General features: G+C 38.0%; 2 protein-coding genes and 2 non-coding genes across 4 annotated transcripts; 3 read left to right on the top strand and 1 right to left on the bottom strand.

Annotated features, from left to right (window-relative positions):
• The first annotated feature begins 9,907 nt into the window (after nt 1-9,907).
• Nucleotides 9,908-14,673, top strand: LOC132608711 (serine/threonine-protein kinase SAPK3-like). The gene is made up of 9 exons (XM_060322453.1): nt 9,908-10,090; nt 10,639-10,713; nt 11,169-11,270; nt 11,605-11,658; nt 11,752-11,844; nt 11,939-12,031; nt 12,538-12,642; nt 12,916-13,014; nt 13,950-14,673. The coding sequence occupies exons 1-9, from the start codon at nt 9,968-9,970 to the stop codon at nt 14,226-14,228; spliced, it is 1,023 nt and encodes a 340-aa protein (XP_060178436.1). The 5' UTR covers nt 9,908-9,967; the 3' UTR covers nt 14,229-14,673.
• Nucleotides 14,674-15,894: 1,221 nt separating this feature from the next.
• Nucleotides 15,895-18,561, bottom strand: LOC132609767 (uncharacterized). Its single transcript, XM_060323914.1, has one exon. It carries the CDS (start codon nt 17,615-17,617, stop codon nt 16,328-16,330), a length of 1,290 nt encoding a protein of 429 aa, XP_060179897.1. The 5' UTR covers nt 17,618-18,561; the 3' UTR covers nt 15,895-16,327.
• A 1,710-nt stretch (nt 18,562-20,271) lies between these two features.
• On the top strand, nt 20,272-20,343 carry TRNAW-CCA (transfer RNA tryptophan (anticodon CCA)). Its single transcript has one exon. It is a non-coding gene; the product is annotated as a tRNA-Trp (tRNA).
• Nucleotides 20,344-24,143: 3,800 nt separating this feature from the next.
• On the top strand, nt 24,144-24,215 carry TRNAW-CCA (transfer RNA tryptophan (anticodon CCA)). The gene has a single exon. It is a non-coding gene; the product is annotated as a tRNA-Trp (tRNA).
• The last annotated feature ends 262 nt before the right edge of the window (nt 24,216-24,477 follow it).

Below are 24,477 nucleotides of genomic sequence, written 5' to 3' on the forward strand. Positions count from 1 at the left end.
AACCGAAAAAACTGCCGGGTTTGGCCATCTTCCCGTTCCTCGAGTCACAAGGCCGGCTAGCCGATCCACGAAAACGGGTGCGAGGAACAATCTCGTAGGTATTTTTCCAGCCCCTAGTTTAAAGCCGAGGAGAACGAGGTCAGCAGTAATCACCGTCCCCGAGGACTATAGTTTTTTTATCCCGTCCTGTGGGGGTTCCAAGTTATCTAAAGCCCCTTATTTCAGATTCTGCCAAGGAGAAGATGACCGAGGTTCCTTGGTAGTGCCTTATCAACGAAGGCATGCATGCAGGAAACCGGGTAAATTCTACGTTCATCTTTTCATAATATTGATGTGCGATTTTCAACTCCGTTTATTCAATTCCTTAACTTGATTTCGTTTCTTCTGCAGAGTGTTGTGCTCGTTAATGAGATCTTTGTCCGAGCCCAATACGAGGTCGATAACTTGAAGGGCCAGCTGGATGCCCAGGGTCGAGAAACGGAGAAGTATCAACTCCTCCTACAGGAAAAATAAGACCAATTGAGCCAGGCCGTCGCTCTTTCCAACCTTCAAACCGAGCTCGAGACGGCTAAGAGGGAAAATCTTCGTTTGAAGGCCGAGTTGGCCAACATGGTTGAAAAGAACTGGCTCCTTGAAGCGGATAATGCTAGCCTCCACGAAGACAATGTCCGTTTTATTTCAAGGCTTGGTGAACTCGAGGCCACTATTTCCCAACTTCAAAGCGAACTCAATTCGATCAAGGATGATGCCGTGAAAATGGCAGAAAGGCGTCGACATCTTGAATCTGAGAGTGCTAAAAACAAGAAGTTGAGGGTGGTCGACAGAAGGCTGAGGATCGATCCCGGATTAGCGACGAGCACAAGATCAAGTTTAAGAAGGCAGCCGAGGCCAATGACGTGCTTGAGGATGAACTTGAGTTGGCTAACCAAATTCAGTCAGTTCTTCTCGGAGAACGGTCCGAACTGGCACTTAAATTGGAAAAAGCCGAGGCCGATTTAGAAGAGTCTCTTACGGACATGGAGGCTGCCAAGGCTCGTACTACGATTTTGGTCGAGTATGAACGGTGGAAGTCTCGGAGATCTACCCTCGAATAGGCCCAAAAAGGATTAGAGGACCTCAAGGCTCGGATAAACGAAGCCAAAGCAATGGAGGAGGAGGCTAAAAAAGCTCTTGATGCTGAGTCTAAGGATTCCGAGCGGACAGTTTTCGAGAACTCCGGCTCCAACCGTACCGGGTAGATCGGGGCCTGCACTAGCCTTTATTTTGTTTTTGCCTTTTGATTTGTTTTTGCTTTTTGACTTGAGGAAAGTTCAAATGTAAAAAACCTTTCATATATGAAATGAGCATTTCCCCTTTGATTGTTTCTTCATTCTTTTATCTGAATGCTTGTTATGACATTTGCCTTAATCGCTTATCCCGTTAGGGATAATCAAAGGTTCGGAGTCATTTCTTTTTCCGGGGTGTGCCTAAGTGTTGGCTTTTTTCTTCGTTCGGCAAATTTTTGTCCGAGGATTTGATCGAGTGATTTGCCCACGGGGCTTATTTATGCTTCGTGAATTCAGACGTCTCCGAATATCGTTGGGAATTTTGGGCCGAGGTTTTTATATTGTTCGAATCTTTTCCGACTGTTTAATTATAATAGATTAGGTTCGGATACCTGAATCCCTACCTTGTCAAATTTCGAGATGGCAGTCCCCATTCAAGAGTGTTAAAAGATTTTTGCACGGTTCAACGTGACCTTATTGCATTTGCCGAATTTCGATGGCACTCCCCGGTATAGGGTATTTAATAAAAAGACATGTCCAAGACGAGATAAATTTTTCATAACTTTATGTTGCAAATATTTTCACGTACATAATATGAAGACTTTATCTGTTTCCTTCTGTTCTTACCGTAGCAAATACTAAGTGGACACGATTCGTTTTTGATTGTTTGGTCCTTACATCAAAACCTAACACAGAAGGTCCGAGATTAGACAAGGATAAGAAATATAAACTTTCGAGGACTTTTCCGGGGTAGCATTAAACAGTGTTCCTTTGTCTGCCTTGTTGAGTTGAACTCACTTTAACTTTTCGGGGTAGACCCCGATGTGGGTATGATAGTCCCCTAGTGTTTACCCGAGCTACATGGTCGGGTAAGCACTATCAATTCCCTACTCGAGGGGTGGACACCGAGTTTCTGGATACTTTGCCCCGTTTTCATAAAGTAACACGTTGTACTTGTTGCCTCATTAAAAACCTTCTTGAAAAATCCACTTCAGGACAAAACCGAACTAAGGAAAAGAGTGCAACACGTGTTTTCAGTCCTAACTCCGTTCAGTATTCTTCTTCTGCAAAAAGTAAGAAAGGTTAAATAAAGATGATCGCCAGGATGGGCATTCATACCTTAGCAGTAGTATCTCTTCAAATAAGCCATATTCCAGTTGTTGCGCAACCATTGTCCGTCCATAGATTCCAGCTGGTATAATCCTTTGCCCGTTATTCCTGTTATCTTGTACGACGTTTCCCAGTTCGGACCCAACTTCCCGTCATTAGGATTCTTGGTGTTCAAAGTAACTTTTCGAAGCACCAAGTCCCCAACTTGAAAATGCCGAAAATTGGCCCTCCGGTTGTAGTACCTCTCCATTCTCTGTTTCTGAGCTGCTATCCGGACCAACACATTTTATGTAGTTCGTTCGCTAGGTTGATTTTTACGGCCATGGCCTCCTCGTTTGATCCGCCGGCAGCGTATTTGAATCGAAGGCTCGATTCGCCAACTTTTACGGGGATCAGAGCTTCGGCCTCGTAGACTAATGAGAAGGGTGTTTCTCCCGTGCTTGATTTTGATGTATTTATGTAGGCCCATAGCACCTCCGGTAATACTTCCCTCTATTGATGTTTCGATGTTTCAAGTCTTTTCCTTAGATTTTGAATTATTGTTTTGTTCGTGGATTCCGTGTGTCCGTTTGCACTCGGGTGATATGGAGTTGATACAATTTTCTTGATCTTCAACCCTTCGAGGAAATTATTGAGCTTGCTGCCAACAAACTGAGGGTCGTTATCACAAGTTATTTCGGTCGGGATGCCGAAACGACAGATAATATGGTCCCATATGAAATCAATAACCTCATTTTCTCTAATATTTTTGAAGGCCTGCGCTTCAACCCATTTTGAGAAATATTCAGTCATAAACAAAATGAAACGGGCCTTACCTGGTGCCCATGGCAAAGGACCAACGATGTCCATTTCCCACTTCATGAAAGGCCAAGGTGATATCACCGGATGTAGTAACTCCCCGGGTTGATGGATCATCGGAGCATGCCTTTGACACCCGTGACATTTTCGGATAAAATTCTTCGCATCATGCTCCATCCGATTCCAGTAATAATCGGCTCTGATAATTTTTCGAACCAAGGCTTAGGTCCCAGAATGATTACCGCAGGTACCCTCATGGATATCTCTTATCACATAATCGGTTTCTCCAGGACCCAAACACTTGGCCAGGGGTCCGACGAAGGACCATCGGTACAATTTACCATCTATTAAGCAGAACCGTGCTGCCATAGTCCTGAGTGATCGTGATTCTTTTGGGTCACTCGGGAGCTTTCCATCTTGCAAGTAGTCGATGTATTTGTTGCGTCAATCCCAAGTTAGACCCATCGCATTTATCTCGGCATGCCTATTTTCTACCGCCGAATTCATCAACTGTACTATGGTACCGGGGTTGATTTCCTCTACTTCGATTGAAGAGCCCAAATTGGCCAATGCGTCGGCTTTGTTATTCTATTCCCTGGGTACATGCTGCATAGTCCACTCTTTAAACCGGTGTAGTATCACCTGGGTTTTCTCCAATTATCTTTGCATACGTTCATCCTTGACCTCGAAGACACCATTTACTTGGTTAACAACCAAGAGAGTCGCATTTTGCTTCGCTTATTTCGGCCCCTAGACTCCGAGCCAATTCCAAACCAACAATCATAGCCTCATACTCGGTTTCATTGTTAGTTAATTTAACAGTTCTAATCGACTACCTAATGGCATCACCGGCAGGAGTTTTAAGGAGAATGCCCAACCCGAAACATTTTTGGTTCGAGGCCCCGTCCGTGTGTAGAGACCAGATACCCGAAGCCTTTCCCGAGGTTAGCAAAAGTTCCTTCTCAACCTTGGGAACCATGGCGGGGGTAAAATCTGCCACAAAATCGGCCAAGATTTGAGACTTAATTGCCGTCCTAGGTTTATATTCAATATCATATCCGCTAATCTCTACGACCCATTTGGTCAGCCTACCCGATAATTCTGGTTTATGCATGACATTTTTCAGCGGGTAAGTAGTTACTACACATATCGGATGGCATTGAAAGTATAGTTTCAACTTTCTGGATGCACTTACCAATGCCAAGGCCAACTTTTCGAGGTGTGAATAACGAGTCTCCGCATCCCCTAAAGTCCTACTTACATAATTTATTGAAAATTGTATACCTGCTTCTTCCCGGACCAAAACACCGCTTACCGCTACCTCAGATACGACAAAGTATAGAAACAACTGCTCGTCTGCCTTCGGCGTGTGCAACAAAGGCGGGCTCGATAAGTATCTTTTTAATTCCTGCAAAGCCCTTTGGCATTCCGGTGTCTAGACGAAGTCATTCTTCTTCCTCAGTAATGAGAAGAAACAGTGACTTTTATCCGAAAACCTCGAAATGAAACGGCTCAGTGCTGCTATCCTTCCGTTGAGCCTTTGCACTCGTTTGACATTGTTTACCACCTCAATGTCCTCGATGACTTTGATCTTATCCGGGTTAATTTCAATTCCCCGGTTGGACACCATGAAACCCAAAAATTTGCCTGATCGGACACCGAAGGCACACTTCTCCGGGTTAAGCTTCATGTTGTATTTGCGAAGTACATCAAAGGTTTCCTGCAAATGTTTTAAATGGTCCTTTGTTTGCAGGGACTTGACTACCATGTCATCAATATAAACTTTCATTGTTTTCCCTATCTGTTCTTCGAACATTCCATTAATTAGGCGTTGGTAAGTTGCTCCAGCATTTTTTAATCTAAATGGCATGACATTGTAACAGTAAGTCCCGCATCGGGTAATAAAAGAGGTTTTCTTTTGATCCTCCGGGTGTATTCGGATCTGATTGTATCCGAAGTAAGCATCGAGAAAACTTAACATCTCATGCCCGGCCGTTGAGTCGATCATTAGATCGATATGGGGCATCGGGAATGAATCCTTCGGGCATGCTTTGTTCAGATCTTAATAATCAACACACATTCTAAACTTATTACCTTTCTTAGGCACCACAACTACATTAGCAAGACAGTCTGGGTATTTTACCTCCCGGATAGAGCCTATTTTTAAAAGATTTGTTACCTCATCTTTTACGAAGGCATGTTTTGACTCGGCCATTGGCCTCCTTTTCTGCTTCACCAGGGGAAACTTTCTATCGAGGCTGAGCTTATGAGTTGTGACTTCTCGTGGTACAGCTGTCATGTCTATATGGGACCACGCAAAATAATCGGCATTAGCTTGAAGAAATTCAATTAACTTGTCCTTGAGCTCCGATGTTAATCTTGTGCCCGGGTATACCTTTTTATCCGGTAGATGTACGAACAAAATGATTTGCTCCAGCTCCTCCACGGTAGACTTGGTTGCATCCGAATCATCCGGTAATACAAACAATCTAGGTGCGCCGAAATCGTCCTCTTCACTAACCGGGTCCGATCCCTTTTGTTCTGCTTTCGAACCCGTTTCATTTAATTGCTATTTGGTGTCCTTTCCCCCAATTAATTCATCATCTCTTCGATCCGACTTTTTTGGAAAAAGTGGCGCTTCCTCGACCGCGAACATCTCCCTTGCAGCGGGCTGTTCACCTCGGATAGTTTTTATCGCCTCCGGGGTCGGGAAATTTAGCAACTGATATAGTATTGACGGTATTGCTCTCATGCTATGAATTCACGGTCTGCCGAGCAAAGCATTATACTTCATATCTCCCTCGATGACGTAGAATACCGTCTGTTGTATGGTGCTGTCGATGTTGACCGGCAGAGAAATCTCTCCCTTCGTGGTTCCTCTTGCCATATTGAACCCACTGAGTAATCAAGCTACCGTCACAATCTGGTCGAGTAGCCTTAGCTATTCTACCACTCTCCATCGGATGATGTTGGCCGAGCTACCTGGGTCAATCAAAATACGTTTAACTTGTGATTTGAAAATAAGAATAGAAATTACCAATGCATCATTGTGCGGTCGAATGATGCCTTTCGCATCCTCGTTACTGAAGGAGATGGAACCCTCGGGTATATAGTCCCGACTGCGCTTCTCTCGCACAATGGAAACCTTTGTTCCCCCAATTATCATATTGATTACATGTTGAGGTTCCACCGTCTCAACACGCTTTTGATTCTCCCTTTCTTTGTAGTGGTTTTTAGCTCGTTCACTTAGAAATTCTCGGAGGTGGCCATTCTTTAATAAACGAGCCACCTCTTCCCTTAACTGTCGACAGTCTTCGATTCTGTGCCCATGAGTCTCATGATACTCACACATCATGTTCGAGTCTCGTTGACCCGGGTCTGACCTCAATGGCCTCGGCCATCTGGCCTCCGTGATACGGCAGATAGCCGAGACGAGGTCCGAGGTGTTGATGTTGAAGTTGTACTTCGATATTCTCAGCAAGTTTTAGTTGCTAGCCGATCTTCTGATGTCTCTCCTAAATGAGAGGCCTCGACTGTTTGATGGGCGTTCGGCCCGTTTATCGCTCCTACCCGAGAAGTGACTGGGACCAACCCTTGATTTTTCTGACCTGAAGCTCGACTTTTTCGAATGAGAGTATGGCTGATACCTTTCTCTCGATGGTCTCGTCTCCGATTCGTAATTTTTCCTCAACCTCTCAGAGCTTTTGCTCATATTTATGGGTCCCGGGGAAAGTTCGAGCTGGTCATCCTCTACCCGAATCTTTGATTCGTATCTGTTATGAACATCTGCCTAGGTCACAGCCTCATATTCTAACAAGTTCTCTTTTAGTTTGAATGAGGCAGTTGAGCTCCGAGGATTAAGCCCTTTGGTGAAAGCTTGTACAGCCCATTCTTCCGGAACTGGAGGGAGCTCCATCCGTTCCATTTGGAAGCGGTTCACAAATTCTCGTAACAACTTATTATCCCTCTGGGATATACGGAAGATGTCCGCCTTCCGGGCCTGCACCTTTTTGGCTCCAGCATGGGCTTTTATGAACGCATCCGTGATCATTTCAAAAGAGGTGATTGAATGCTCGGGCAGATAGTCGTACCAGGTCAATGCTCTTTTCGATAGGGTTTCCCCAAACTTTTTCAACAACACGGACTCAATTTCATCCTCTTCGACGTCATTGCCTTTTATGGCACAGGTATACGAAGTCACGTGCTCCTGTGGGTCCGTTGTGCTGTCGTATTTCTTGATATCCGGCATTTTGAACCTCTTCGGGATCAACTTCGGAGCCGCACTTAGAGGGAAAGGCCTTTGAATGTACCTCTTTGAATCTGGCCCTTTCAGAATAGGCGGAGCCCTCGATATCTGATCCACTCGAGAGTTATACGTTTCCACCCTCTTCTCTGTTGAATCTACCCGCTTTGCCAAGGTTTCGAGCATCTTCAGAACTTCAGTGGACGATCCGGCTCCAGATCCGTTACTCTTGACTATTCGCGTTTCATCCCTCCTTGGTTCAGTGACTCATTTTGACCTTACCGGGGTTGCCTTGTCATTTTTGCTCTGCAGCTGAGCTATTGGAATCCCCTGTTCGGCTATGGCAGTCCCTTATTCCTGCAACATTTCAAATATTAGATGTAAGTTAATCTCATCAGGAGTATCCGGTGTTTTCCGGCCTTGAGCCCGGGACAAAGTAATTGAGTTATGAGTATTCAGGGGATCAGTGGCCGGAAGGGCGGCGTTCTCCTGGTTGACAGTAGTCTGTCGATCGAGGCCCTCTCTCGAGTTCACAGCATTGGGGTTGGCTGGATCCGCAGGTGTGTTTCGTAACCCACTGTTGTTCTCGATCTCAGCCACAATTTCGTTGTTGTCGACATGACCAGAATGCCCGTTGTTTGCCATTTTGTCCCTTTTTTTGCGGAAACTAGCAGATTCCTCAATCAACGGGTGAAAGAAGGAAGAAACAAAGATTAAAAAACCACTATTATCCTAGCCCCATGGTGGGCGCCCGAATTTAGGTAACAATTGAATTTGTAAGTGAGGTATAGGATATGTGGATGAACTTTAATCTATTTTTGGTTGATATGAAATATCTATGATTCGTGTGTGTATATATATATATATATATACACACACATATATATAGATATGCGCTAATGCCTTGAATAAGTATATTGATTTTGGTGATTGAGCTAAGTATACACACACATATATGGCAATATATTGTACTGAGTAGATGAACAAAGCCAAAAAACACTGTAGATCCGAACCAAAATCAGAGAGAGAGAAAGAGTTTTAATATATTTTGTATTACAATGTTCTAGATCTGAAAAAGCCAACCCCCTGAAGTAGGAAAATGCCCTCTATTTATAGGTTTGCCTCATGGGCCTTGAATACAATGCAAAGCCTTTTAGAATAAAGAAACCCTAAAAGGATAAGATAGGATCGTACGATCTGACACCCGTACAGTTGCTAGTACAAAATGACAGAACGGTCTTGACACGTGTTAGCATCGCAACTGGTTCACCGGACCAACGACCACGTTCAGTTCGGACATAGAGAAACCGGACTAACGGCCACGTAAACTTGACTTGGAGAAACCGGACTAACGGATACACTTCTCTCATCTCGGGTCAGCTGCATTCGGTGCAATCCCCCCGGTCTGAAGAAAAGACCGAACATACTCGTCCTCATTTGGTCCTACCCTCGGTCTCACCGGTCTTGCATTGACCCGGTTTTTACCGTATACAAGCATATGCATATATAAGTATAAATATACAAAACCTATACATTTTCTGGTTATTTTGTAAATTAGGTTACCCAAAGCTATTGAGCTGTAATTTTGGCAAAATTAAATTATATATACTTAATAGTATAAATATTTTCTCATATTATTAATGTATTTTAAATTATTATAGTAGATTATAAATTAATATTTTATCATAGATATATACGTCTAATTATTTTAAAAGTAACCTGATATGTAGATGAATTTTATGGTCAGCGCATGAAGCTTAAAAATCATAAAATAGGTAAATTAAAATGTTATCCACCAACCATTTGCAATCTTAAACTAGACACACTACAGAGTCTCACAAGTGTCTCAGACAGAATCTATTGGAAAAGGTGAAAAAAGATATCACAGACTAATGAACTTTGAAGTTTGAAGCCAACCCCTTAATAGCATACATGTCCTTTAATATAATACTCCATCCGTCCCATAATAAGTATCACTTTAGTCAAAAAAATTTATCTCATATAAATGTCATCTTAGGAAACCAAGACATAAATTGATTAGTTTTTTCCAATTCTCCCCTTAGACAATAAAGTAACATCTAAGTGGTGATTGAAAAAGCCACATGGTAACTTGGTATTGTTGGATTCCCAATGTCAAAAGATTTACTTCTTATGCATGCTCTAATCAAAAGGTAAAAAAAAAAATTTTTTTTTACTATATAGGGATATTTTGGTAAACTTCGCATGCATTATTAATTTCTTAATATGCGTATTTTTGACTAAGGTGATACTTATTATGAGACGGAGAGAGTAACATATACCCAACGTTCATGCTTAGATTCTCAAACTATTTATATAAGAGTAGTGAGAGTACTTGAGTAATTTCATTATCTGGGATTGGTCAAGAAGTCTAGTTGTTTTGTTTCTTAAAAAAAGGTTATTTTTGTAACTTATTGTCTTTCTTGATTTGGATTTTTCTTGTTCTTTAAAACATCATTTAATTTGTGGCTTTTTTTTCAACTTCAAGCTTTCAAAAATTTGTTCACTTGGTGATTTTTTAGTTAAACTGAGTATGGAGGAGAGGTATGAGCCATTGAAAAAACTTGGTTCTGGACACTTTGGGGTGGCTAGGCTTGTAATAGACAAGAAAACAAAGGAGCTTGTTGCTGTTAAATACATTGAAAGAGGGAAGAAGGTAATTTAATTTCCTTAATAAATGATTTGCTTCTTCAGTGCTCCATGTTTTTGTTGATTATATTTTGATTTTTCACTTGTTTGGGGTTTGTACTGGATTTGCTTAATTGACTGATGTTTCTCTATAATCTTTTGATGGTTAAGGTTTAAGTTCACGTATGAACACTAAATTTTATCCACTATAACAGTCATAAAACTACTTTTTATCAAATAACTGAACTTAATGTAAAAGTAAAATCAATAAAATTTTATGTTTTAACGACAAGACCTACGCATCAAGGTGACTTCATTGTTATAGTTGATAAGATTTTGTGATTACACTTTAGTTACTTTTAAGTAACAAAAAATCGTTTTTAACTTTACATATTGTTACAGTGGATAAAGTCAGTTACTTTAATATGAAAAAAATAGTTTTTTACTTTGAAAAACTATCTACTAGACTACTACTATTACCAAACCTGCAGGAAGTATTTACAGCTCACAGAAATTTATTATGCTCTTGGTTATGTTAGGCCTATTAATAGATACAGATTATTTTTCTTGTTTCAGATTGACGAGAATGTGCAGAGGGAAATAATAAATCATAGATCATTAAAGCATCCCAATATTGTCAGATTTAAAGAGGTAAATACCTACTTTAATGTTCTTTTGAAAACTTGATTCTATTAAATTATTCTCGTAGTTTTTGGTCCCTTGATATCTGCTACTACCCGTTGTTTATTGTATTTCAGTTATCGCTTTATTCTATTGTGGTTACTGTTCCTTTTCCCTGTATGCTTTGTATTGCTTACCCTTTTATTTAAGATATTGCCGTTACTTCTGTTTTCTTCTTTTAAATCAGTTTTAATATGCATTACTTGAGCTGAGGGTCTTCCGAAAATAGCGTCTCTGCCTCCATGAGGTAGGGGTAAGGTATGCGTACACTCTACCCTCCTCAGACCCCACTTATTGAATTACATTGGGTATGTTGTTATTGTACTAGCGGAAATGAAATTTTTTCATATGCTAGATTCAGGAACCGTTTGGATTACTGTTAATTTCATGGACGGTCACAGAAAGTGCGCTTTTTTTTTTGTTAGGTGTTGTTAACTCCAACACATTTAGCAATTGCTATGGAATATGCAGCAGGTGGTGAACTTTTTGCTAAAATTCACAGTGCTGGCAGATTTAGTGAAGATGAGGTTATTAAGATCTCATATTCCTTTTATAGTTGTATTCTTCCTGTAGTTTATGGTAATGAAAAAGCTAATGGTCAAAAACACACCTGAACTATCACTTTTTCGTGAGTTTCCTGCCCGAACTATCACTAATAATTTATCAAAACGCACCTCAACTATCAGTTGTTCCATTTTCCTACATCAACTATTCAAGTAGGAAAAGAGAACAACTAATAGTTGAGGTATGTTTTGATAAATAGTTAGTTCACGAAAAAGCGATAGTTCAAGTGTATTTTTAACCGTTAACTCATAACGAGAATGTTATACAAATATTCGTTCTTGTTATTCCGGAAAACAGGCTCGCTTCTTCTTCCAACAGCTAATATCTGGAGTCAGCTACTGTCATTCCATGGTAAAATTTCATGAAAGTATTTCTCCATTTATGCTCTCATCTTTTTTCATGAGTTCCTTATTCTCAAATGACACTTTGTCTATAATATTGTAGGAAATTTGTCACAGGGATTTAAAGCTAGAGAACACTCTCCTTGATGGAAGTCCAACGCCACGTCTTAAAATATGTGATTTTGGTTATTCCAAGGTTTCTTAGATTGTATTCAATTTAAGAAGATTATTGGTATTGTCTAAATTATAGAATAATAAGTTTTTATTTACTAATTTCTTGTCTAATGTAGTCTGGTTTGTTGGATTCAACACCCAAGTCGACTGTTGGAACGCCCGCTTACATTGCTCCCGAGGTCCTGTCGCGTAAGGAATATGATGGGAAGGTACGAATATTTCTAAGCAGTGGCGGAATCAAAATTATAATAACAAAGAGAATTCAAAAGACACTATGCTAGAAGTTTTTCTTATGTAAAGGGAATTCAACAAATTATTAGTATAATTTTTTTTTACCCGTATATGTTGTATAATTTTTCGGCGAAAGGGTTCAACTGCCCCTATTCAATATGCATAGCTCCGCCATTGCTTCTAAGTTTCTTCGTGTTTGGTATGTCGGAAGTGATTCTCAGACGAGCTCCCTCTTTGGAGTGTGACTTACAACTTCTATACTTTTTCCCCTGTTCCTCTAATACTAATTGGCTCGGATCTTGTATACTTGTTAAAAAAGTACTCAATAAGTATAAATAATTTATTTCGAACTTAGTAAATCAAATAGGTTGTATAGAATTCCGCGCTCGAGAATATAAAGTTCAAATCTTGAATTCGCATTCCATTGCTCATGTTGTTTCACTTGGAAAATTGTGCTCATATGATCAAGTCCTTATTTTTTCAGATTGCAGATATGTGGTCATGTGGAGTGACATTGTTTGTGATGTTAGTAGGAGCATACCCCTTTGAGGATCCTGAGGATCCAAGAAATTTTCGTAAAACCATTGAGGTGAGTCAATAATAAAGTTATTTAATTTGATTTTGTTATCTGGACAAATTATACTTTAATTCTTACGAGGACCATAATTGTTTTGTAACATTAGCCTATGTTGTTCAGACTTTTCGAAATTATTGTCGCACCGTGTCAAATCTTTCAAAAATGCACCACTTTTGGAGGATCTGACATGCGCGCGGTAACATTTCTTAAGAGTGAACAACATAGAAATTAGCGCGCAGCTTAAGAATTTCTTCTTCTTTTTTTTTTTTTTTTGTTTTTTTTCAGAGAACAGTGAATGCTCAATACTCCATACCTGATTATGTACGAATATCTGTGGAGTGCAAGAACCTCCTTTCTGGAATCTTTATTGCCAACCCCTCCAAGGTAGCTCGGTTTTCTTGAAGTGACATGTCAAATGCGCGCAACGTATTAGTGAAAGATTCACAAATGGGGTTTTGTTAAACAATACTCTATCTGTCCCAATTTATGTGACACTTTTCGCTTCTCGATATTCAAACTATATGAACTTTGACCATCATTTTAAGATTTATGTTTTCATCAAATTGGTATGAGAAAAGTTGCAATTTATAGTAATTTTCATGTAGTCTTCAAATATATAAATTTTAATATTAAAATATCGAATTAATCTAATACAATTTAGCTTTCAAGTTTAGTCAAATTAAATCTCGAAAAGCAAAAAGTGTCACATAAATTGGAACGGAGGGAGTAGTATTTTGTCGAATATCTTTTGTGGTATGAGAATGAGATGAGTTTTAATGAAGCTAAGTAGATACTGAAGATTCACACAATATCCAAGAGTACTCCAATATCCAACTTGCTAGCGATTAAGTAGTGGTGTACACAAGATTTGGGCAAGTGGTGTTAATTTATTATCATGACTTGGCGTTATTGGTGTTTCATTTAATATCATATATATCTCACTGGAAGTAAACTCTCCTTTTTTGTGCATAGTTCTTGGGGCTGGAACTATTCCTCTTAGCCAGGGCAGATGTAGTGTAAAACTTACGGTCCATCCGAACCTAATAGCTTTTATTCAAACCCTACATACACGTTAATATAATTCACAAAACAAGTAAAATAATAGATTTCAAATCCAGTAGATCAAATGACTTGTGATAGAATTTCAAACTCGAATGCATAAAGATTATATTTTGAATCCGCCTGCTATTCTTGGCAACAAAAGATTGTACAAACTTGTTTATTCATTAACTGAAATACATTACCAATCTGCACATTGTGCTATTGATGAGACTTTGTTTTAAATTAGCTTTTAAAACATGTCAATTTTCACTGCACAGAGGATCACCATTCCAGAAATAAAGGAACATCCCTGGTTTTTGAAGAATTTGCCAAAAGAGCTAATGGATTATGAGAATTCAAGATTTGAAGAAATTTGTGACAAACCTCAGCAAAGAGTGGAAGAAATATTGAGGATCATACAAGAGGCTAAGACCCCTGGAGCAGTGTCGAAACCTGAAGAGCAAACAGCTCTTGCAGATGCAACAGATCCCGATGGCACGGAGGGTGACCATGAATTTGAAATTTACGCCAGTGACGATATTGTGGCTCCTGCTTAAGAGTGATGATTCATATATCCGACTTTAACGTTGTCTGTATTTGTTGTTGTTGTTGTTGTTGCCGTCATCGTTAAGACCCGTAGAGAACTGTCGAAGTCTATAGGAGAAGATCCTGCTGGGGCAACGGATCCCGATGGCAAAGGGCGCACTCGAATCTGAAGTTGACACCTGTGATGATTTTGTGGCTTCTATGAAGGTGATAGATTCATATAGCTGACTCTAACTTGCATGAAATTGAAGCATTATTGTTGTTGTTGTTATCCTTGTTTCTAAAGGTGACTTTGAGTATGTAACTCTCTAAAGGATCATTTGTGGGTGAATTGGTTTTGTAACCCTTTACAAATTTATTTTTAGTTTTATGTCTTTTTACTTTTTTTATAACAAGGAACCCGCAGTCGTTATCTTTCGAGTGCGTACAAGGTAAATCATGCTCCTGTGCAATAGCTCGCAAACCTCACAAAAGAAATAACCCACACTAGGCAAGCTCCGTGCAACGAGCTCAACTCAAAAGGCAAATTCACTGCTGTCGTAGACAAGGGTTTCAAACCTGAGACCTTCATTATGGAAGTCTCATGCTCAACCAACTGAGCCTAAGTTTTATGTCTTTTTAACAAGAGACTTTATTTTACACATAAGAAATTTGAAAATAACACTAGAAAACTTCGCATGGTTATTATCTTCTATTCTAATAGAAAAAAGGGTTATGTTTAGTCATATCCTTAGGGTTCATCCTTCAATGCAAATTGTAAAAAGTTATGTTCACCCATATCCTCGTTTGATTTGAAACATACTAAAAATTTAATATTTATATAAATTCCGTATTAGTTATATCACGTTTGATTTCAGCATAAAATCCTTAATACTCCCTCCGTCCCAATTTATGTAGCAGGGCACGGTGTTTAAGAATGAATTTTGAAACTTGTGGTCCAAAATAAGTAACAGACTGGATGACTATGAAATCAAGGTAAAATGAAAAGTTTATAGTTAAAATGTTTCTAAATAAGGAAGTAGTATAATAATTGTGGTTAAACTAGCTTATTTATTGTGAAAATTTAAATCTGTTTCTTCCAATTTGGGTAATATGCTGGATCAAGATATAACTTCTTGTTGCATCTATAGTGTTTGTGCAAAAAGATGAAATGATGGTTTCAGAAAGTTGAAACTTTTCTTCTACTGTCAAGGGATCAGGTTAGGGGAAACTCCCACCAACACCACTAAACTGTACTTGAAACTTAGAGCCCGTTTGGATTGGCTTATAAGTTGCTTATAAGTTGCTTATAAGCTGTTTTCAGCTTTTTTGAGTGTTTGGCTGGCCAGCTTAAAGTCATTTTGTGCTTAAAATAAGCTTAAAAAAATAATTGGGCTCATTTGACTTAGCTTATCTAAAGCAGCTTATAAGCTGAAAACAACTTATAAGCCAAAAAAAATAAGTTAGACTACCCCAACTTATTTTTTTTAGCTTATAAGCTGTTTGCAGCTTATAGGCATAAGCCCATCCAAACAGGCTCTTACACACTTGAAAATAGTTACTAGTAAATGTAACTTGTTTTTCCTTCTTTGAAGCAAATGATATATTCCTTATGAAAGTTTTGTACAAATATCAGTTTCATCAAAAAGTAAAACCTACAAAAGCAAAGCAATCAACCAACTAATGAAGGCAGTAAAGTTGTACTTAAAATTTCTTTAAGAATCAGATCTCAGGATAAATCCCTCACATCTTATAATCCTTACTACAACAAAATACCATATAAATAACAACTACTACTACTAAAACCAGTAGCTGTACACATTACTATATGTCACAGATTGCCCCGAAAATACAAACTGACCTAATAGGCTAAAACTTTGATCAAACTATGATCACACAAAGTCAGAAATAGGCAGAGCAAATGTAAAGCACAGACCATAGAAATCAAGAACCTTATAATCAAGCGTACTCCAACTTGTTTCGGATTGAGGCGTTGTTGTTCAAAATACTCTCAAATATTCACCTAAGCCTTAAGGGTTGCATTTAACCTTTCTATAACAACATCGTTTGTCTTGATATGTATTTGCTTTTATAGAGAACATCTAACATAACATAACATGAAAGATCAGTACTATGATTCAGGTGAAGCAGTCTTCACATTCTTGTTTTTGTTAACCTCACTCAATACCTTCACGAACGCATCCACGATTTGCTTTTGCGATTCGAGTATCATCTCGTTCCGTTTCATCTCCATCTCCATTCTCATCTGCTCCACTTCCCTTGCCATTTCCATCTTCATTTTCTCCATCTTAATAAACCCTTCGCCTAACAACTTAATCGATAAAACCATCTCTTCCATCGGATCCCTCCCTCTCTTCGCCCCAACACCAACCCCCTTCTTCCCCCCGAATTTCGAGTAACCAAGATTAGGTTGTTGTTGTTCAACATTCCCACTATTATAACTTCTTCTTGAACTCGAAACACCCATATTACTCCTAATATGAAACCCGTCACTAGCATTACTACTTCCATTATATTCACTCCCTTCATCACAATCAAAACTCGGATTATTCATTCCAAAGTTCCCACCTTTATGATCAACAAATCCATTTACATCTCCAAATCTCCCCGTTCGTCTCCCTTTCATCGAAATACCATTTTTTACGCGAAACTCAAAATCATGTCGTCGTTCCTCCTCTAAGTTAGATCCTCCCATATAATACCCGTTCGGAACCCTATTAACAAAATTACTCCTTTCAGGGTTTGGGTTGTTTTTCGATACATTAAACATGAAATTCGGATGCGGGTGTGGTGGCAAATCTTCCATAGTATTGTTCAAATTCACATTCCCCCCATTCTTGATTTTCAATTTCAGTAAATTCTGATCTATCATCGATTTTAACGCGTACCCATCATCAATATTAGCAACATTAACAACCCCAACCCCTTGTTGTTGTTGTTGTTGTTGTTGTTGTTGTTTTTCAGATCTAATAGCTTGTACAGTTGTACCATTTTCCATAGCATCCATATTATCATAAAAAAACCAAGATGAAAAAAACCTACCATTATTAGGGGTATTAAGGGAACGTTGTTTTTCAGCACGGTAACGTTGACGTAGTTTTTCCATTTTGTGTCGACACTGAGCGGATGTTTTTGGTGGAGTTACGTCAGGGCAATTGGTTGTTACTGCGGTGGCAACTGCGTCCCAGTCTGCGGTACGGAGGTAGCCCCGGCGGAGTGCGTACCAACGGTCACGGTATGCGGTGATTAAGGCGAGGGTTTCTTCTTGTGTCCAACATGGTGGTGGGAATCTACGAGGTTGTTGTTGCGGTGGTGGGGGGGCTGTTGATGGTGGGGGTGGGGGGGTTGAGTCTTGGGTGGGTGAATCTGGGGTGATGGGAGGGTCAGAGTGGGATGACATCGTTTGATTTGTGTTTGGGAAAGTTGAGTGGTTGTGTTTTGATTGTGGGAGGTTGAGATATAAAAGGAGTGTAAGGAGAGATGGGGGTGAGGAATGGGTAGTGCTAGGGAGGCGCAAGATAGCAAAAGTGATGAGGTGGAGGTTGAGGAATGATGATGGTGGATAGGGAGTGGGTAGAGTTAGAGAGGCGCAAGATAGCAAAGGTGATGAGGTGGAGGTTGTTGAATGAATGATGGTTTGGGTAGTGGGCACGATAGCAAAGGTGGTGAAGTGGGGAGGTGATGATGGGGTTTGGAATGGGTAGTGTGGCGCAAGATAGCAAAGGTGATGAGGTGGTAGGGGTGGTTGTATGATGATGTTGAGATATAAAGGAGAAGGGGAAGTGGGGTGGTTATGATGGGTGGGGAATGGGGTTATGAGGCGCAAGATAGCATAGGTGACGGGGATGGTGAGGGTGGGGTAGTGGTAGAGGTTGAGGTTGTTGAATGATGATGTTGAGAGGTAAGGGGGTGGTGGGGTGGTTGGGGGTATTGAATTTTGGCCAGTTGTGTGCGAATAGTGGGTGGGGATTATGATGAATGATGACACAAAAGGATGAGTGGAGAGTCTTGATGATGCTAACGTGCACAAGGGATGTGCATTAGCTGATCCTACCACCTACCTACTCCATCACTCCACCTCCACCACCCCATCCCACCCCACCCCCTACCAACCACCACTCACCACCCACTTTTCTAGATATTTCTGTAATCCACCCACCCACCACGATGACTCTGTCGGGGGTGGGGTAGGGGGTCTAGCAATTGTTGGGTTGTCATAAAAACAAGCCCAATGACAGATTGCTTAGTGACAATGTCCTACTCTATATGTGTACGGTAGGCTGATGCAGGGAGAACCAGTAAGATGAGTGGCTTCATTGACCAAAATTGCCCATATCCCTTTAAAGAGGTAACCCCACACACCTACTCCACCAGTTTACCACCAGTACACTTCATCACGTCACATGACTTTATATGGCGAGATGAATAGTATAATCTTTTTATTTTTTATTAAAGATTTCTTGTTGAGATTTGAAAATAATAAAAAGTTAATAAAAATGCTTTTTCAAAGTCAAATTAGAGACTGTTTGGATGGACTTATGCCTATAAGCTGCAAACAGCTTATAAGCTAAAACATAATAAGTTGGGGTAGTCTAACTTATTTTTTTAGCTTATAAGCTGTTTTAGATAAGCTAAGTCAAATGGGCCTAATTATTTTTTTGAGCTTATTTTAAGCACAAAATGACTTTAAGATGGCCAGTCAAACACTCAAAAAAGCTGAAAATAGCTTATAAGCAACTTATAAGTCAATCCAAACGGGCTCTTAATCAGAATATCAAACAAATATGAAACGTTGAATTAAAAAAAGAAATTACTCCCTCCGGTTTAATTTATTTGGCTTGATTCGGAGAACGAGAGTTAAACTAACTAATGTCGTGTGAATTCGGACATAAAATTTTTAATTTTTTTGAAATAAAATTTACGTATTTAGAAGCTAAATAAAAAAATTATACGATCATAATAATTAACAATTCAAAACATTTAAAAAATTATGATAAAAAATATTTTTTTCACTATTCAAATAGTAACAAGGGCAAATATAAACTAAGGACCCGTTTTGCCATGAGAATTATTAACTTTTTTTCGGAATTTTTTTTTACTTTTTTCACTTTATGGAAATTCTAAATACAACTTCTTGGAGAACAACTAAAACCTTGTTTTTTACCTTTTTACTTTTTCTATTTTCTGTTTTGGACCTTTACTTTTATTTTTTTATTTTCAATTTTTACCCTAAAAGTTTTTATGTTGCTCATTTTTACCCTAAAAGTTCATACAACTTTTTTCACTGGTCAGAGGCAACTTATGTTGCTCGCCACTCCAACAAACATTGAACACCATGTGCTAAAAAGCCTTTAAAAGAAAAAGAAGCACGAGGAAATTTTGAAACAAAGTTATATTTAGAGATGTTATATTTTCTGTGTACACCAGTAAGCTTCTCAATTGCAGCCTTTTAATAAAAAGAAACAATCAGTTTTGAGCACTCCATAAGCTGATCTCGAGTATAGTTGATATATTTCTCACACTAATTATGTTTATTAATTGCTTTGGATGATTTTGCTAATTTTTAAAAATTGCGGGATATAAATTATTTCATGTTTTCTAGAAAAAGTGCATGTTAACAACGAAATATTATTTGCAAAAATTACGACCAAACACAATTCCAGCCCCAACTTCAAAAATTCCCAAAAAGTGATTTTTTATTTTTTATTTTTTTTTGCTTTCTATTGCGAAACGCCTACTAAAAATCACGACAAACAAGCTCCATGCCCTCCTACGCATAGATCTAGTCCCACACCCAATTCACTAGTCCAGTACCACGACAACCCTTCAAACACCGCAAAAGCTGACCTACTGTACAAATAGTATACTTAAGGGAGAGTTCACTTTTTTAAAAATAATAAGTATTTTTTTTATTTCAAAATTATTGTTTGATTATAATTTTATTTTATTTGAAAATTTGAAATATAACCCTCCAAATAAGTTGCACAGAGATACATTTTTTCCTGAAAGAGCTTTCTGTGTCTTATAGATTTAACGTAGTTAATAAAGACATCCGGATCCGTGGCGCAATGGTAGCGCGTCTGACTCCAGATCAGAAGGTTGCGTGTTCGATTCACGTCGGGTTCAATTCCCCGGTCCAACCGGATCCTCCACCGTTTTTTTTTTTTTTTTTTTTTTTTGTACTGATGAAATTCACTATTCCTATTAGAAGTCTTGGAGTTAAAAATCTGTTGTTTAGAGTGATTAAACCAAACCTCTCACGTGGAAGGATTTTCGGAATGTAGTTTTTTTTTTTTTTTTTTCGATCTCTTATCTAGTGTTTAGTTTGGGGTTTGATTAACCCGATTCATGCCCGAAAGTTTCTCCTTGGGGTGTGAGGCGTCCCTTATCAAAATGACTTCATTTTCGGAACTCAAAAACTTATGTTCAAGAATGGAGAAACACTTACCACTCCAGCACAACCTTTAGTGATAATTTCTAATTAATGCATAGCGAACATAGAATTTTGTGTAAGGGCGCAAAGCCGTTTTTTTTTTTTTTTTTTTGGAATAGATGATAGGATTTTGCTTACGGCTCGAATTAAATTTTTATTGTGACATAGTATTTCACCCCCTTTGCTAGTAGGTTGATGGGTTGTGCTACCGGCACACATGTTTTGACCTTGTGTGTTGTCAACATATGGTATTAACAACCCGACTTTATACTTACTTTCTAAAAGAAATATATTACTTGTATATTAAGTAAATTTTATTATAAACTGGTAAAGATGACGACAATCCTTTAACAAATTAAGATGTCTCTGCCACATAGAAAAAGTAATGAGGGATGCATATTGAATTTTGAAGAACAAGTTGCCATATAATAATAAGTATAGGAGAAGAAACACCAAGCAGCAAGCCAATTAAGCTGACTATATTCCTTAGGGTGGTGTGGTGATACCTACAAATTCAATAATTAACAACATTAAAGAAGGATAATAATCTTAGCAACCACAAATATATTCAATTATATTAAACAATAGAGACAAATTAATTAACATTTTCAAGAAACATGCAAAGTAGAGAAATGGCTACTTAAGTAGTAGTTTTTGAAAGTCTGGTAGTTTTTTGAAAGACAAATTAAGTGAAGGTGAAGGACATCTAATATTTATTTGTTAAGTAAAACATTGAATCCTCAGTACGTTCGAAGATCTCCAAAGGATCTTTCACTTCAAGGGCAAATATAAAAACATCCGTTTCCATCGAAAACTAAATTGACGAAAATCTAATGTGAATTCTATAGAATAGCTAATATGGCTGATATCGTCTAGAATTACAAATGAAAGACTTTTCCAAGATTTTGATTCGTTCACTCAAGATTAATTTTAAAACAGGTTAATGCTAGTACCCCGTAAAATTAACACTGAACCTTGAATTTATTAAAAAATCTCAAAACGATCTTTCGTTCCGAAGGCAAATTAGAAAAATCTTGTTTTCTCCGAGAAATGAGTTGACTTTTTCCTTATTTCGGCCGGACAATCTAACCGGACGAACGATATTGTGAATTCCACATAATAGAATACAAATGAGATTATTTGTAATTTAATGACAGCCAAATCAAAGACTTTCTCGAGATTCTAATTCATCCGCTTGAGAAATTCTTAGAATAGGTTAGTGCTAGCACTCTAGTAGACTCAATCTCCAGTTCTCCACATATACAGTAAGACCATTCACAAAGCGTTTGTATACAATACACATAACACATTTATATTAATTAAGTTCATGAACATATACTTAAAATCTTGAATCCATCTTTGACAAATATGAGAAATGAAGAGAGTTTAACTTACTTCCGCACTTGTAATTTAGAGGGACTCTGCGATCACAACCGTCAACAAGGCGAATGGCGCGGTTGCTGTCAATATAGCGAGCAAATGTATATTATTTGTATTATAATATATAACATACATCAAATATACATTCTTGATACACCTTGCCATCTTTCTAAATTTCTTCAAATAGACACCCCCCTCGCCCCCTCCCACCCCCCACCCCCACCCCCCCACCCCCCACACACCAAAAAAAACAAGACTATCTCAGCTGCATCAATAACAGAATCCCAATGAACCTTGCCATCTTTCTCAAATTTCTTCAAATCCCATGTCCCTCCAACCCACCTACCATTCTTAAATTTCCTCACAACCTCAAATGACTCATTTGAGTTTAAAGGCAACCCATTAGACCCCTCAGTTTTTTCTTGCTCAATAGAAGAAGACAAATCAACAAAGGGAAATGGGGTTTATTGGGAGTTATTAATAAAACGGAAAAGGTTCAGATGTGCCCTTCTACTATACGAAATTGTACGGATATGCCCCTCGTTAAAAGGTGTCTCACATATGCCTTTAACATTATATTTTGGGTTATTCATGCCCTTGATTTAACGAAAACCCGACAAAAATATTGAAGGGCAGATTTGTGCAATTTTGCATAGTATAAGGGCATATTTGATCCACTAAAATTCTTAAATATTGTGGCAAAAAAATAAAAATATGACACAAAATATCATTGCATTCCAAAATATAAAAAACATTTGCAATTACAATCCATGCATCCACTATTACGTTACATCTAAATTATACAACTAAAAGATTAAATGCAATTACAACCATCTTTTAAAAATTGTTTTCCCAAACAAGAGCACCATTTTCCCTTTTCAAAAGATTTGTTTTACAAATGATACTATCATTTTTATTTTTCAAATAATGCTTTTTAACATTTAACTAAAAATGCTTGTATATCCGTTAGTAAAATAATGCTTATATATCCGTTAATAAAATAATGTTTTTTCAAATTTAACTAAAAATGCTTTTTTGAAATTCAAATTGATCAGAATTTCAAAACAAATTACGAAAAGCTAGCTATCATGGCAAACAAGACCCATGCCCTCCTATGCGTAGATTCCCACACCTAAATTCCACCACAACCCTTCAAACACTGCAAAACTCACCCTACCGTACAGATAGTAAATATTTAACTGCTAGGTTAGTGTGGAAAGGAAAAAGCAGAAGGGATTTTACGTAAATAATTTCATTTTATTTTATATTTATTAGTAATAATAATTTTAATTATTATTTTTGTTATATTGTTAATGATATCCTTCTATAGCTTCATAAATCTCATGGCATATTTCAGATAAGTAAATTTCACGATGGTCATTTAATTGAGTCTATTACATAAGAGTCATTTTTGTATGTTTTTTCTTGTCTAACCTAAAAGTTGATCACATGTAAGTCATTTTTCATTTTTTATCACATAAAAACATCCGATTTTAAAGTTTGTCACACAAAATTTTGTTGTTTTTATTTGGAAACATAATATGTGCAAACTTGAGGGATTATTAGTGCTCTATGTAAAATATGAGGGATCACTTTAAATCTATGCTAGAAGTTAAAGAACCATTTTGTGTCTTTCCTCAAATTATCCAAACACATAATTGTTTATTTATAAAATTAATTTTCAAATTTTAAATTGCTTTTAAACTTGATATATCATTTATTTTCAATTATTTAAGCTAGACGAGCTGTGTGGTAGTTTAGTTCCAATCCAATTATACATAAGTAAATAAAAAATAAATAAAATAAAAACAACCAAAGCACATCATATCATCACAAGCTCACTTTACAACTCGTTATTTTTACCATAAAATAATTTATCCTTTTAGTTTATTTTGCCATATTTGTCTGCGAGTTTGTGTGTGCATTAGATGGTCAAGGAAACTAAATAAAGACAAAAATGCTAAACATATTTTCTAAAGGCTACACTACTCCCCTTATAATATAATTTTATTTGAAAATTAAACAACACTCCAAATAATCTGCATAGCAAGACATTTGTTTCCTGGAAGAGCTTTCTATGTGTTATACAATTAACGTAGGCAATTGAACATCCGGATCCGTGGCGCAATGGTAGCGCGTCTGACTCCAGATCAGAAGGTTGCGTGTTCGATTCACGTCGGGTTCAATCCCCCGGTCCAACCGGATCCTTTTTTTTTTTTTTTTTTTTTTAAGTTTACTTCTGAAATTCATCCAATGTTCGGTACCTATTTGCGGGCTGATTAACCCATATTCACGCCGGAAAGTTTAACTTTGGGGTGTGAATCGCTCCTACAAAAAACTATTGGAATATATACTATTAACCATGTGTTTGGATATAATATTTATTATCGAACAGTTATTTATTCATTGTTTAATAAAGAGTTAAATAGATCATGTACTAGTATATG

This window comes from Lycium barbarum, chromosome 9 (assembly GCF_019175385.1).
Source record: "Lycium barbarum isolate Lr01 chromosome 9, ASM1917538v2, whole genome shotgun sequence".
Classification (NCBI taxonomy): Eukaryota; Viridiplantae; Streptophyta; class Magnoliopsida; order Solanales; family Solanaceae; genus Lycium; species Lycium barbarum.

Coding starts and splice junctions, on each gene's coding strand:
- LOC132608711 (XM_060322453.1), top strand. CDS start 9,968: ATGGAGGAGAGGTATGAGCCATTGAAAAAACTTGGTTCTGGACACTTT. Junction 11,271..11,604: donor GCAGATTTAGTGAAGATGAG/GTTATTAAGATC, acceptor TCCGGAAAACAG/GCTCGCTTCTTCTTCCAACA. Junction 11,845..11,938: donor GTGATTTTGGTTATTCCAAG/GTTTCTTAGATT, acceptor TGTCTAATGTAG/TCTGGTTTGTTGGATTCAAC.
- LOC132609767 (XM_060323914.1), bottom strand. CDS start 17,617: ATGTCATCCCACTCTGACCCTCCCATCACCCCAGATTCACCCACCCAA.